The 12,932-nt window shown below is 42.3% G+C and overlaps 1 protein-coding gene across 1 annotated transcript in view; it reads right to left on the reverse strand.

The window, feature by feature from the left end:
- Positions 1–1,490: 1,490 nt before the first annotated feature.
- TGFBR2 (transforming growth factor beta receptor 2) overlaps positions 1,491–12,932 on the reverse strand; it is a 108,015-nt gene continuing 96,573 nt past the window's right edge. Inside the window, exons 6-7 of the mRNA XM_007957366.2 lie at positions 5,632–5,759; positions 1,491–1,670 (exon numbers count right to left, since the gene is read on the reverse strand). Of these exons, the coding sequence (XP_007955557.1) occupies positions 1,491–1,670; positions 5,632–5,759 (308 nt within the window). The remainder of the gene's footprint in view (positions 1,671–5,631; positions 5,760–12,932) is intronic.

A 12,932-nucleotide genomic window follows, 5' to 3' on the forward strand; every position in this document is an offset into this window, starting at 1 on the left:
ATCACTACGGAGGTAGATTGCCCCATCTTCCTTCCAAGGAGTGGCTGGTGGGTTTGAACCGCCAGCCTTCTGGTTAGCAGTCAAGTGCCTTAGGCACCCTGGTTAAATCCCAGACCAGGGTGAAGGTGGGCATTGGCAAATGCTTAGAAGTAAAGCTGCTTTTCAGTGTGTACACACCTTTGCTTTGTGAATGTTGTGGACTGGACTGGAGAGGATTGGAAACCATTGGTTTTCCTCACCCACCCAGGATTCTGAGTTTTCTTTTTAATAATCAAATATTTAAATAGTGGCTCAATTTTTTTAAGTGCTATGCTGGCCAAACAAACATATATTCAGACTGCCTAAGGAAATAGTCCTGAAAGTGGCAGTATCGTGTCACTCAAATCCTTTCCACTAGGCTCAAGCATACCTGGGTGTTCAGGAGCCTAGGAAAGATGGAATCCACTGGTGTTTTCATAGAAAGGTAGTGACTAAAACCAAGAGTGTTCGAGAAATGAAACATGACAAACCCGAGGGGCATATTTTTCCCTTTTAGGAAAGAGTGAAGGGAGGGGAATGGAGAATAGAGATAATAGGTACTGGAAGAAATGGAAAAAAGACCAATTTCTCATTAGTGGAAGGTGTGGCAAACAGAAGACAGCTAATTTAGTAGGTTTAGAAATTTATTCTTCTGATTTTTCATACAGTGTATGAAGGTAAAAAGTGGGCCTCAAAACGTTTAAACTATTAGCGATGGGACAGAGTTTCTTAGCTAGATTGAGGGAGCCCAATAGATTCATACACCAAATGTGAGGTTTGAAGCTCAAGGGAAAAAGCCATGAGAAACAACCATACACAGGAATACCAGGGACACTGGTCCCCAAACAGTGCAATGGTCTCTCTCTCCTTGGCCAGAAGAGAACCCACAAGCAGGGAATTCGGATTTCGCAAAAGTGAGTACAACAAGGCAATAGCAAGCTCTGCAACTAGGAGCCTAATGCCAAGTCTCTCATTGCATCATCAGAGAACCATAGCGTGTGTGATTGATTGTCAAGTGCTAATGCTCTCATGGGTCACCTCCTCCTCTGCCTGATTTTGGAGCTCTCCATTAAAACCAGTTTCCTGGGATTATTTGATCTTTTTCCTTGTCTCCTTTCAGAGTATGGCTGTATATATAAACATATATCTATATATATTTATAAAACATAGCTATTCCATTTTTATATACAGGCATTAATAAAGTGCAAATGTTATTGGCTATTGTAAAAATCAATCTCATTTCCTGAGGCAGTGCTAACACAGCTTATCCTATGACAATGTCAAAGGCATAGAACACTTTATGGTACCCACTCCCCACTGCAGTTGTTTCTGCATATCCTCACACCTTACGGGGAGGGGGTGACCCCCTTGGTTTTCCAGGAAGCATCAGTCCAGGGGCAGCTTCCTGCCGCCTCTGTTCTTTGGCAAAAGGGGTGGCCTGTTTGGACTCGGTCCAGCCAGCCCAGGGAAAACTATTTGGTAGTGTTCAGTGAGCCATCTTCGGGAATCTTCTCTTCAGAGCAGCTCCTCCCCGAGAGTCTGTCCAGGTGCTCCAGCTCACTGAAGCGCTCTGCCACGCACTGGGCTGTGAGACGAGCCTCGGGGTCATGGTCCCAGCACTCGGTCAGTGTCTCACACACCATCTGGATGCCCTGCAGTGGGAAAGAAGCCCAAAGGGTGGTGTGAGTTGGTAGGGTCCATGGGGGACAAGGAGACTCGCCAGACCTAGGTCTTGCACTGCAGGCCGGGTGTGAAAGAACCTGTGCGTGACCAAGTCTGATAAAGTGCCCAGTGGATGCCAGGAGCTAGGCTGGTGGAGGAGGCAGCCCCTTCTCTGTGGGAAGAGGGGCTGTGCAGTTGGTGGCTGCTCTAGGGACATGCTGTACCTATATGCTCTAGTCCCATTTGATCACAGCAGGTTGTGAAATGGAGAGACATTACATGGACCCTTCAGTAGGCTTGTTAGGTACAGCAGCATCCCCAATACTTTTGGAATTTCCCCATGAGGTGGCCTCTAACACCATCTTCACACCTTTCTATTTTAACAGGGCTGAGTACCCTAGTCACAGTGTTGTTTCTTGTTATTATGTGCCGTTAAGCCGGACCTGACTCATAGTGACCCCTCCTTGGGTTTCTGAGGTGGTATCATTATGAAGTAGATTGCTCAACCTTCCTTCTGAGGAGTGGCTTGTGGGTTTGAACTGCCAATCTTCTGGTTAGTGGTCAAGTGCCTTAGGCACTACTCTACCAGATCTCCTAGTGTATGGGTATTAACCTGGTTTCATTTTGCCAAGTCCACACATGCTCTGTAAAGTGATTTAGTCATAGCTTCCCATAGCCATCCAGGAGGACCTTGGCTATGCCTCATTACTCTCCTACAATGTTAGGATGGGTTATATGAAACAGCTGTCTTTGTAGGTCGGACATGCTTGACCCTGGGCAGTTTCATAGGATTCAGCCTATCGTGGCACAAGCAGCTTGCAATCAGCTGCTAATCTAAAGGTTTGTGGAATGAACCCACCCAGTGGCACTGCAGAAGAAAGGCCTGCATTATGGGCAAGGGAAACGGACGGAGCACTTCTACTCCATAAAGGTCCCATTCAAAGACCTCATTCAGGAAATGCTGCTCAATAAGTGTCAAAGTCTCCCCTTGCTGCTTTAATTTTTATTTTGCATTCTGAACAGTTTTGTTAGCCATGTCAAGTCCTTTTTGCAAATCAAGGATTAAATAAAGAGACCAACAGGCAGAAAGAGAATGTGTTCCTGCCATTCAGAGGATCAACAAGGTGACCCCTCAAACAGGGTGGCCCAGGTAGAGCAGATAAATCCCACCCCATCTTGGAGAGCTGGTACATCCCCTATTTGCTTGCTAATAACAATAAATTTCCCCACAGTCCTAAGCTTCTCTCTTCCTCCCCATCCCGAGTTCATGATGTTGAATTAATTGTATAATTCACCTAATTGACAGTATTGATTGATGGCCCTGTTAAAAGCAGAGTGTTATTGTTGGTATACAAGTAACATTTATTTTACTCTGGCACTGTAATTACAGGCAGTAAATTAAATTAAATATTAAGCATTAACTTGAAATCAATAGGGCAACAAATCTCATTAAGAGAAAAAACGTATTATGTAAATTCTTCCCAGAATTTCATCATCATGAATAATGGCTTCATTACAAGATCTGTACAGCAGAGGAGGCAAGAGAGTCTGAAAGAAACATAACACTGATGGCTTCCGATTTCAAGAGTTAACACAAAACAGCCTGATGTTTTCAGTGTCCCGGGGGCTTTGCCCAACACCCTGGGGAAGCCTCTGACCCCCACAGCATGGTTCACTCTGTCCTGACTGTATTCAGGTCTATCCACTGCAGTGGCTCTTGGCTCATGCCTGCAAAGACCCAGGCTTCCTGCTCCATCTGTCTTCCCAATCGTACCTGATCTGTTGTTTCTGTTTCTTATCTGAAGTTGCTCTGCCCTTAGAAAAACCTATGACTTAGCCCCCACCTTCACAGGATGAGGGAATTCATTCTAAAGAAGCAATACAAGATTTTGTCAGTGAAAAAGGGGTACACTTCTTCTCCCTCATTCTTCACAGCTGCTCTTTCCTGGGTGTGAGAGATGTATAGGCAGTTCTCTCTCTCACACACAAATAGACTACAGTTTTTCCTTTTTCTCCAATCATAGCACTCATCAAAATGCTCCTAAAACAAAGCATTTGGGTAGGCCACCCTGTAAGTCCAGAACCACTGCCTTGCTAGGGACTGCCCTAGCTACCATTTCCTGAAAAAATAAAAATAAAAAGCCATTAGGATGTTTACCCACTACCCTTCTGTCAGTCTGCCATCCTGTGGTGGTTTGCATTTTGCTGTACTGCTAGAAGTTACGTCACTGATATTTCAAATGCCAGCAGGGTCACCCATGGTGGAGAGATTTCACCAGCACTTCCAGACAAGATAGACAAGGGAGAATAGGCTGGTGATCTACTTCTGAAAATAAGCCAATGAAAACCCTATGGAGCACGACAGGACATCGTGCTGTATAGTGCAGAAAAAGATGAGCCCCCAGGTTGGGAGGCACTCAAAACATACTGTGGCCGCAACAATGGACTCAAGCATACCAACAGTCATGATGATGAGACAGGACCAGGCACCATAGGTTTTTCTAAGGGCCGAGCAACTTCAGATAAGAAACAAACAACAGATCAGGTGCGATTGGGAAGACAGATGGAGCAGGAAGCCTGGGTCTTTGCAGGCATGAGCCAAGACCCACTGCAGTGGACAGACCTGGATACAGTCAGGACAGAGCGAACCATGCTATGGGGGTCAGAGGCTTCCCCAGTGTGTTGGGCAAAGCCCCCTTGGACACTGAAAATGTCAGTGTTACCATAAATTACAGCCACCTTGGTAGCAACTAAGAACAACAAGTCTTCAATGGATAGGTGTCTGATTGGATCACTTGCATTTCCCTCTTCTCCTGTGCTCTCCTGTATTCCAGAGCAAGGAGCCACCTCTTCTTTCTTACGTGTGCTCATGCACATTTCTCCCCATGTGCATAGCCTGCTCACACTTCTATGTGACCTGTTCACCTACAGTCACTCCCCAGACCAGTTACCTGATAAGCCTGGCTTATTTCCCAATCTGTGAAGTATTTTCTTCTGGAGCTGGAGAGTACCAGAATAAGACACTTGGAATGCAGAAGGCAATGAAACATAAGCTCCCTATATAAAAGCATGCGTGAGAAGCAGAGGCTACAAACATTTTAACCCAGAAACAAGGAGGCTTGGAAAATGTGACAAATACCTCTCAAAAGCTTCTCTGTGAGCCATCTCTGAATACTATACATACCTGCTGGCTGGAATTTATAACAACAGGATCATCCCAGTTTATTTTCTTCATAGGCAAAATTTAATAGGGTCACTGTTTGAGTGACCTGGTGCTGTTCTGACAGGAAAATACCACAAATGGAATGGCTTGAACATGAATAAACTGGAGTTTATTCTCTTACAATTTTGGGAGCTTTCAGTCTGAGTTCAAAGTGCCAGGCTCTAGGGGCTGGGTCAAAGCCCCTCAACCTTGGGCTTCAGCTCTGCCTCCTGGTCTCAGCTCACTGAAGTGAGAAGCTTTTCATCACTCAGACAGTTGCTGGCTGCTGAGGCTGACAAGCCCAAGGTTGACAAGTAAAGAGGCACAGTCCTAATGTTACCAAACAACATGGCAGGCCACTAATTCAAGTTCAGATGAAGTCCCAAGATCAGCAGGGCATGGCAGGCTGTTGAAACATGACTTGGCTACGTGCAGGGTTCAAGTGTGCCAAAAGACTAGAGACCAATCCCAAAACTTCTCCTTATATATGGGAAGCAGACCACATCCCTAAAGTAGTTACTGAGCTGCTCAGAGCAGATTCTACCATGGAGTTGATTGCCAGTCTCATAATGGGGAATAACTACCTCCAGCTGCCCAGCCACCCAACCAGACCCAGCCAAGCCGACAACAACCTTAACTATCACACAGGGAAGTGCTCTCCGAGTTAAGCCGATGTCTCAGAATCCTCTCCTACCTAACAGGCTAATCAAGATGAATCTTACTCATTAGTAAAAACAGTCACCCCTTACCTGGTGGTTGAGCCAGGAGCTGGGAATTTCTGGTCGACCTCGATCTCTCAACACATTGTCCTTCATGCTTTCAACACAGGGATGCTCCCGCACCTTGGAACCAAATGGAGGCTCATAATCTTTTACTTCTGTTGAGAAAGCAGGCAAAATAGGGCCACTGAGAATGGTGTGTGCCAGTGGTGGGAATGAGCTTGGTGAGATGGCAGGTGGGGTAGCATGAGGTGCTAAGTGTCAAAATAAATCTATGATTACTCCAATAGCAATTTTTGATAACAATTAAAAAGACAAGAAGTGTTTATAGACGGGGTGTGGAAATAGTCAATAAATGTGCTAGGTATCATGTTAATGGGTGAGGATAGAGGGAAGCAAAAGATGTACAAGCTCAGAGAGCTTATGCTTTAATAAATACATTCTCAATGGGGGTGATATTGCTCCCACGGGGGCAAAAATTGGTTTGGGGTCGGCAAAGAAAATCTTAGATGTCAGAATGATTTGTGGCCCTCAGAGGCCACACAACAGAAACAGATTTAGTATTTGCTATTAAAATTTCATTGGGAGAAGGTGGTGATTAAGAAATACAGTCTATAAAACCTCATTAAGATAGAATAATTTAAAAAGTGTTGAGAAACACTATGTTAGTGGGATAACAAAGGGGACAGATTATAACATCAACGAACAAAATTCTAAAAGAAACTTTTCCCTTAAAGACACATGCTATAAAGAAAATAATGGAATGTAATCCTTCACTGGGGCCTCAGATGTCAACTGAAAAGCCAAATTCCTATAGAAACTTCCCTAAACCTCCCACAAGCCATTCATGGTTCAATGTCTTAGGGGGAACCTCTATTTTAGCACATTTCACATTTTAATATAATTTCCTGTTTATTTGTCTTACCCAATTAGACTATAGGCACTTGAGGGCAGAATCAGAGGCCCCTTCTTATTCTTGTATCCCCAGCACCTATGATAGGGCCACTTATTATTCATTATTTAATGAATGAATGAAAAATGAATGACTCTTAGACTGTGTCCAAAGTGGCAGTGCACAGACTGTGTGTGAATATTAAGACAATACATTCATCTGAGTGGGTGGACAATATACATGTTTATGCAGCACAGGACAGTTTAAAAGAGAAAATTCTCAAGTATTAAAACATATGCAATGAGAAAGGGGAGAGGGAATTGGATTCAATATATTTCTTGAAAGTATGTAGGATCTTTGATCATTAGCTTTGAAAGAATCTTGTTGAATAAGTAAAACTTTCAATAATCTGCCCTTCACAGACTAAGAATTGAAGAAACTTTCAAAGTAAAATGACATTTTGAAATGAGATAGCTCATCGCATAACATGGATGAATTTGGAGGACATTATACTAAGTGAAATAAATCAATCAAAGAAGGCCAAATACAGTATTAGTTCATTACTGTAAAAAGTCAAGGAAAGGTTTTTATATGGAAGGAAATTTTCTTTGTTGGTTGCCGGGGAGGGGAGGGGAGGGGAGGGAACACTACCAAAAAAAAAAAAAAAAGATAACTTATCCCTGCATCTGTGTGTGTGTCCTTTTCCTAGAACCCTATCTGCAAAATTTATCTCTTCAGCTTTTCTCAAATAGAAGCCTTTCAGGATATTTTCCTTATTTATAATTTTAAATATAGGAACATAGGAAGTGAAGGCTTCCATTTGTTGAGACACATTGTCCTTTTTTGTGTTCACTGTTGCCTTTAAATACTCTTGGTACTTAATTCATTCACTCTTGTGGCAAGATCTGAATTTTAATGTGCATAATATTTATATTTATGATAAATGGAGAAAGGATTGAAATTCTCAAGGTTTTCATTTTACTTGAATCCATCATCAACACCTATGAAACCAGCAGTCAAGAAATCAAATGACATATTACATTAGGCAAATCTGCTGCAAAAGACCTCTTTAAAGTGTTTAAGAGCAAAGATGTCAGTTTGAAGACTAAAGTGCACCTCACCCAAGCCATGGTATTTTCAATATCCTCATATGCATGTGAGAGCTGGACAATGAATATGGAAGACTGCAGAAGAACTAATGAATTTGAGTTGTGGTGTTAGGAAAGAATGCTGAATGTACTATGGACTGCTAGAAGAATAAATAAATCTGTCTTGGATGAAATACAGCTGGAATGCTCCTTAGAAGCAAGAATTGCCAGACTTTGTCTCTCATACTTTAGTCATGTTGAGAGAAGGGACCAGTCTCTGAAAAAGGTTATCATGCTGAGTAAAGCAGAGGGTCAGTAAAAAGCAAGATGGGTTGCCATGGTGGCTGCAATGATGGGCTCCAGCATGGCAACAATTGTGAGGATGGTGTAGGACCAGGCAGTGTTTCATTCTGCTGTACACAGGGTTGCTATGAATCGAAACTAACTCGATGGCACCTAATGATAACAATGTTTATATGTCTTAATTCTTTCTTCCATTTCCTTATGTTTCACCAGCCTGTAAGTTCCTAAACAGAAGCTGAGTTTTATGTCTTTAAATTCCCTGTTCAGTGCCTAAAACTATGCCTTATACATATAGGCATTCAAGAAACATACGGTGGGTTGAATTCATGAGAAATCAGAGAACTGGGAATCAGAGCTGGTTACCAGTAATAGTCTACTCTGATCTATATTTTCTTTTCTATAAAATAAAGAGCTGATTTGAATCACCTCCATTTTCCCCTCCAGGTTTATTGTGTAATCTAATCTGATGCTCCATTTCCAACCTTTTGGTTGCCACAGCAGATGTTGTTGATACCCTGTGCAGACTTCCTTTACTGAAGTCAGTGCGCCAGTTCCCAGCTGCAGGTGCTGTGTACTAAGGGCTCACACCTTTACCCTCATCTGGAGGATTATGCTTGTCTTATGGGACCTGCCTACCCTGGAGATTACTGGAACATGGCAGCTTATAGCCAGTGACTGATTCATGTGGAGTGTAATAGTCCAGCCCCTTTGCCTCTGGGTGGCATCACTCTGTGGCACAATTAATTGTCCAGAGTTTCTTGGTCCAGACTCTGCTTCAAGTGAACCTGGCCTGTGGCAGCAGCCAAGGAAGTGGTTTCTTCTTTCTCTCCAAGTCTTTCTCTTGGCTTAACTGCACCACCTGAACCTGAGAAGGCCTCAATGCAGCCCCTTCCTGAAAAGCTGAAAGTACGAAACCATCAGCCAATACAATGTACAAAAGGAGGGAGAAAAATATTTTTTAAAGTATGCCCACAAACAGGATAGAAATGCTGAGATTGGAATCAATCCCAGGTTATTTATCTCATTGCTGATATTTTTTCAGAACAAAGAAAACCTCTCTGAGTTAAGATTACCACCCAGACCCAGTTTATTTCACTGTAAGTCCTAATCTTCATAGTCACATAAATCACAGCATTTACATTAATTTAATAATTTGTTTGGACCAAAGCAGATTTCCATGGGGGAAAGGGAAGGGTCTTGAGGGAGGGTTAGGAGAGGATGCCAATAGGCAGCAGGAATGGGGATATTTTATGATTAAAGACAAAACAATGAGGGCTCCTATGGAAAAGAACATAAAAGTAGAATCCTTTCCCAAAGCAAAGAGAATTCTAACTAGGTTACTTGCTGCTTTTCCTAAAACCCTGAAAAGTTATGAGATCCCTAATACTCTCAAGGGATATGAGGCCTAACTAGTGAGACATTTCACACAGAAGGGAGGTCAATGGTAAGCTGAAGGAGGCTGGCAAGGGAGGTGATTCCCTGAGCCACACATGGAGAATCTATGAAGTCTTCTGCTCCTCTTACATTTAAAGTAGACACAACCAGGATGATTCTTATTTGACCCAAACTGTCTAACTCTAATCCTTAAATGATCATGTCTTAATATTAGTCTTTCCAATTAGGCGTGCGGATAGGGATTTGAAGTATATGCATGTTTTAAACCATTCAACTCCTGGGAAGTGTGATATTTATAATATAGGTATATAATTTAGATAATATTTCATCAAACAGCTAAATACACTTTTGCATTCATTTATTATAGATTTTTGTAATTTTCTCTTCTTTGTTCTTCTCCTTCATTTTGAACATGCTATTCCTATTCATTATCTTTTAAAATCATACCTTGTATTATATATAATGGAGTCCCTGGGTGGTATAAATGGTTAACTGCTCAACTACTAACCAAAAGGTTAGAGATGTGAAGCCATAAAGAGGCACCTTGGAAGACAGGCCTGATGAGCTGCTTGTGAACAGTCACAGCCTTAAAAACTGTATGTAGTAGTTCTACTCTGCACATACAGGGTTACCATGAATTGAAATTGACTTAGAAGGCAACTGATTTTCTTGTTTTCAACATGCATAACGATGAGTTAATGCTTGACAGTTTGTATCCATTAGCCTGTCAGTCAAAGCATTGATACTTGCTTGATTGTGATGATGATAAAAGAACATTCACAGGCAGCATTTTTTAAAATTTTTGAAAAATTAATCCTCTTCTTAGCCATTAAAGAAGGAGCTCTGGTGGTATAGTGGTTAAGGGCATCTGGCTGCTAACCAGAAGGTCAGTGGTCCAAACCCACCAGCTGCTCCACAAGAGGAAGATGAGGCAATCTATTTCCATAAAGATTTACAAACTTGGAAACTCAGTGTGGGTCACAATGAGTAAGAATTGACTTGATGGCAGTGAGTTTGGTTTTTGGTTGGCCATTAAGGCAGTTCTCTTTTCTGGGCCTTCATCAGTACATGGAGTAGGACGAATTACAGACTATATACTAGATGTCATTCCCTACTGGAGGCCATTTTCTAGCCATTCCTCGGTTCTTCTAAGAGTCCTTCAGAACCCCATGGACATTTGCTTTGACTCTGCTGAAGAAGGAAGCATATATACCAGATAGTACCTGAGCCTGGGAGAGGAGGTGAGAGTCTAAGAAGTACTCTGCCAGTGAGGTGGGCAGGGATGACCCTTCCCAGGATCAGACCTTAGGAACCTAAACCCAAACAGTCCTGGGGAGCTGAGTAGAGTTTTTGACTGTCAAAATATTGCTGGCTGAGACCATTGCACACTTCAACTTTCTCCCTATGGTTGCAGGAGGATGAGATGCCTACAGCACTTGGGCAAAACGGCTCAGTTGAAAGTGCATTATTTCTTTATTTTCATTTGTTTTTTTGTGATTTGTGTGAAAATTTACAGAGTAAATTCACTTTCCATACAGCAGTTCACATACACTTTGTCTAATGGCATTGACCACAACCTACCACAATGAAACAGCTCCCCTCCCACTTCCTCCCGATAGTTACCTCTTCCCTGTGTCCATCCCTCCATACACTCCTGCCCCCTGAGCAGTCTCCCAGTGTATAACAGCCCTTCTTTCTCCCATAATTGTTCTCTCCAAGGAGTGTATCTTCCTCAGGTAAATGTTCAACTCATATGCCTGTCTTTTGTTTGGCTGCAAGCCACAGGAGTGGGTTCAATTCCAGACCTGAAGGGCAGTTAGAGGGCATAGTCTCAGTGGTTCCACCAGGCTCTATCAGACAAACAAACCTGGTCCCCCCTTCTTTTTTTCCAAAGGATTTTGAGTTTTGTTCCACATTGTTCTCCCCCTCTATCCAGGATCTCCTACATAGATTCCCCTCCAAGTGGTTGACAGTGGTAGCCGGGCACCATCTAGTTCTTCTGGTCTCATAGTCGTATAGGCTGCAGATCGCATGGTGCACCAGTCACTATGACTAATTATTTCCATGACTCTTTGGTTTTCTTCATTCTTCTTTGCTCTGGATGAGGAGAGGCCCATCGTTGCATCTAGATGGCAGCTTGCAAGCTTTTAAGATCCCAGTCGCTACTTGCCAAATAGGAGGTGGAACAATGTTTTGTGTAGTATGACATGCCAACTGACTTGATGTCCTCTGTGACTATGGTCCAGAGCCCACAGGTTCAACTACTCAGTCCCTCTGGGTAGCTGGCTGTGACCTAGAAGTGACTACAATATTCCCCCTTGTCAGCTCTACTATATACCTGAGAATTCATATCATACAAATAAACTTACAGGACCATTGTCTGCTAACCCTATACATGGTCTTGTCTACACTCCCTGCTTCATAGACATACCTACTATCTCATCCTGTCCACCCATCTAAACACCCGTATACCCATGTTTGCCTTCACTGACAATGCAGTATTGAATGTGCGAAAGGGTTCACCATTGTTGTCTGTAGCTCCCATGTACCTCTCTCTGTCTTTCTCTTCCTCAATGCTACCATGTTGATCACTCATATTTGGTACATTGCCCTTCTCTTCACCCAAATCAATACTTATCTCTACCTATCTAACAGTGTTCCCTCCCCTTTCCTCTCACTCCTGGTAACCAATAGAGAATTTCCTTCCATAGATAAACCTTTCCTTGACTTTTAAAATAACAGACTAATACAATATTTGTCCTTTTGTGATTGACTTATTTCACTCAGCATAATCTCCTCCAAGTTCATCCATGTTATGCAGATTCTATATTATTCTTTAGGATTGGTTAGTATTCCATTGCGTGTACGTATCATAGTTTGGTTATCCATTCCTCAGTGGATGGACACCTAGGTTGTTTCCATCTTTTGGCTATTGTAAATAGTGCTGCGATGAACATGGGTGTGCATATATCTGTTCTTGTCATGGCTTTCACTTCTTTAGGGTATATACCTAGTAATGGAATGGCTAGGTCAAATGGTATTTCTAATTCCAAGTTTTGACGGAATCGCCATACTGCTTTCCACAGTGGTTGTACCATTTTACAGTCCCACCAGCAGTGTATGAGAGTCCCAATCTCTCCACATTCTCACCAGCGTTTGTTATTTTCTGTCTCGTTGAACTTTGCTACTAGTGCTGGAGCAAGATGGTATCTCATTTTTGTGATTTGCATCTCTCTAATAGCTAATGATCGTGAGCATTTTTTCATATGTTTGTTGGTTGTCTTCTGTCCAATTTTTAATTGGATTGTTTGTCTTTTTGTTATTGAGGTGTTGGAGTTTTGTATAAATTCTAGAGATAAGTCCCTTGTCAGATATGTCATTTCCAAATATTTTTTCCCAATCTGTAGGTTCTCTTTTGACTCTTTTGGAGAAGTCTTTGGAAGCCCATAAAAATTTGATTTTTAGAAGGTCCTTATCATCTGGTTACTCTTCTGCTGTTTGTTTATTTTGAGTTATGCTTAATAGTCTATTTATGCCATATATTGTTGTTGTTATGTGCCATCGAGTTGGATGCAACTCATAGCGACCCCTTCTTGGATTTCCGAGGCAGTATCACTATGGAAGTAGATTGCCCCATCTTCCTTCCGAGGAGT

This window comes from Orycteropus afer, unplaced genomic scaffold (assembly GCF_000298275.1).
Source record: "Orycteropus afer afer isolate SDZICR_OR568_19922 unplaced genomic scaffold, OryAfe1.0 scaffold00734, whole genome shotgun sequence".
NCBI classification, from domain to species: Eukaryota; Metazoa; Chordata; class Mammalia; order Tubulidentata; family Orycteropodidae; genus Orycteropus; species Orycteropus afer.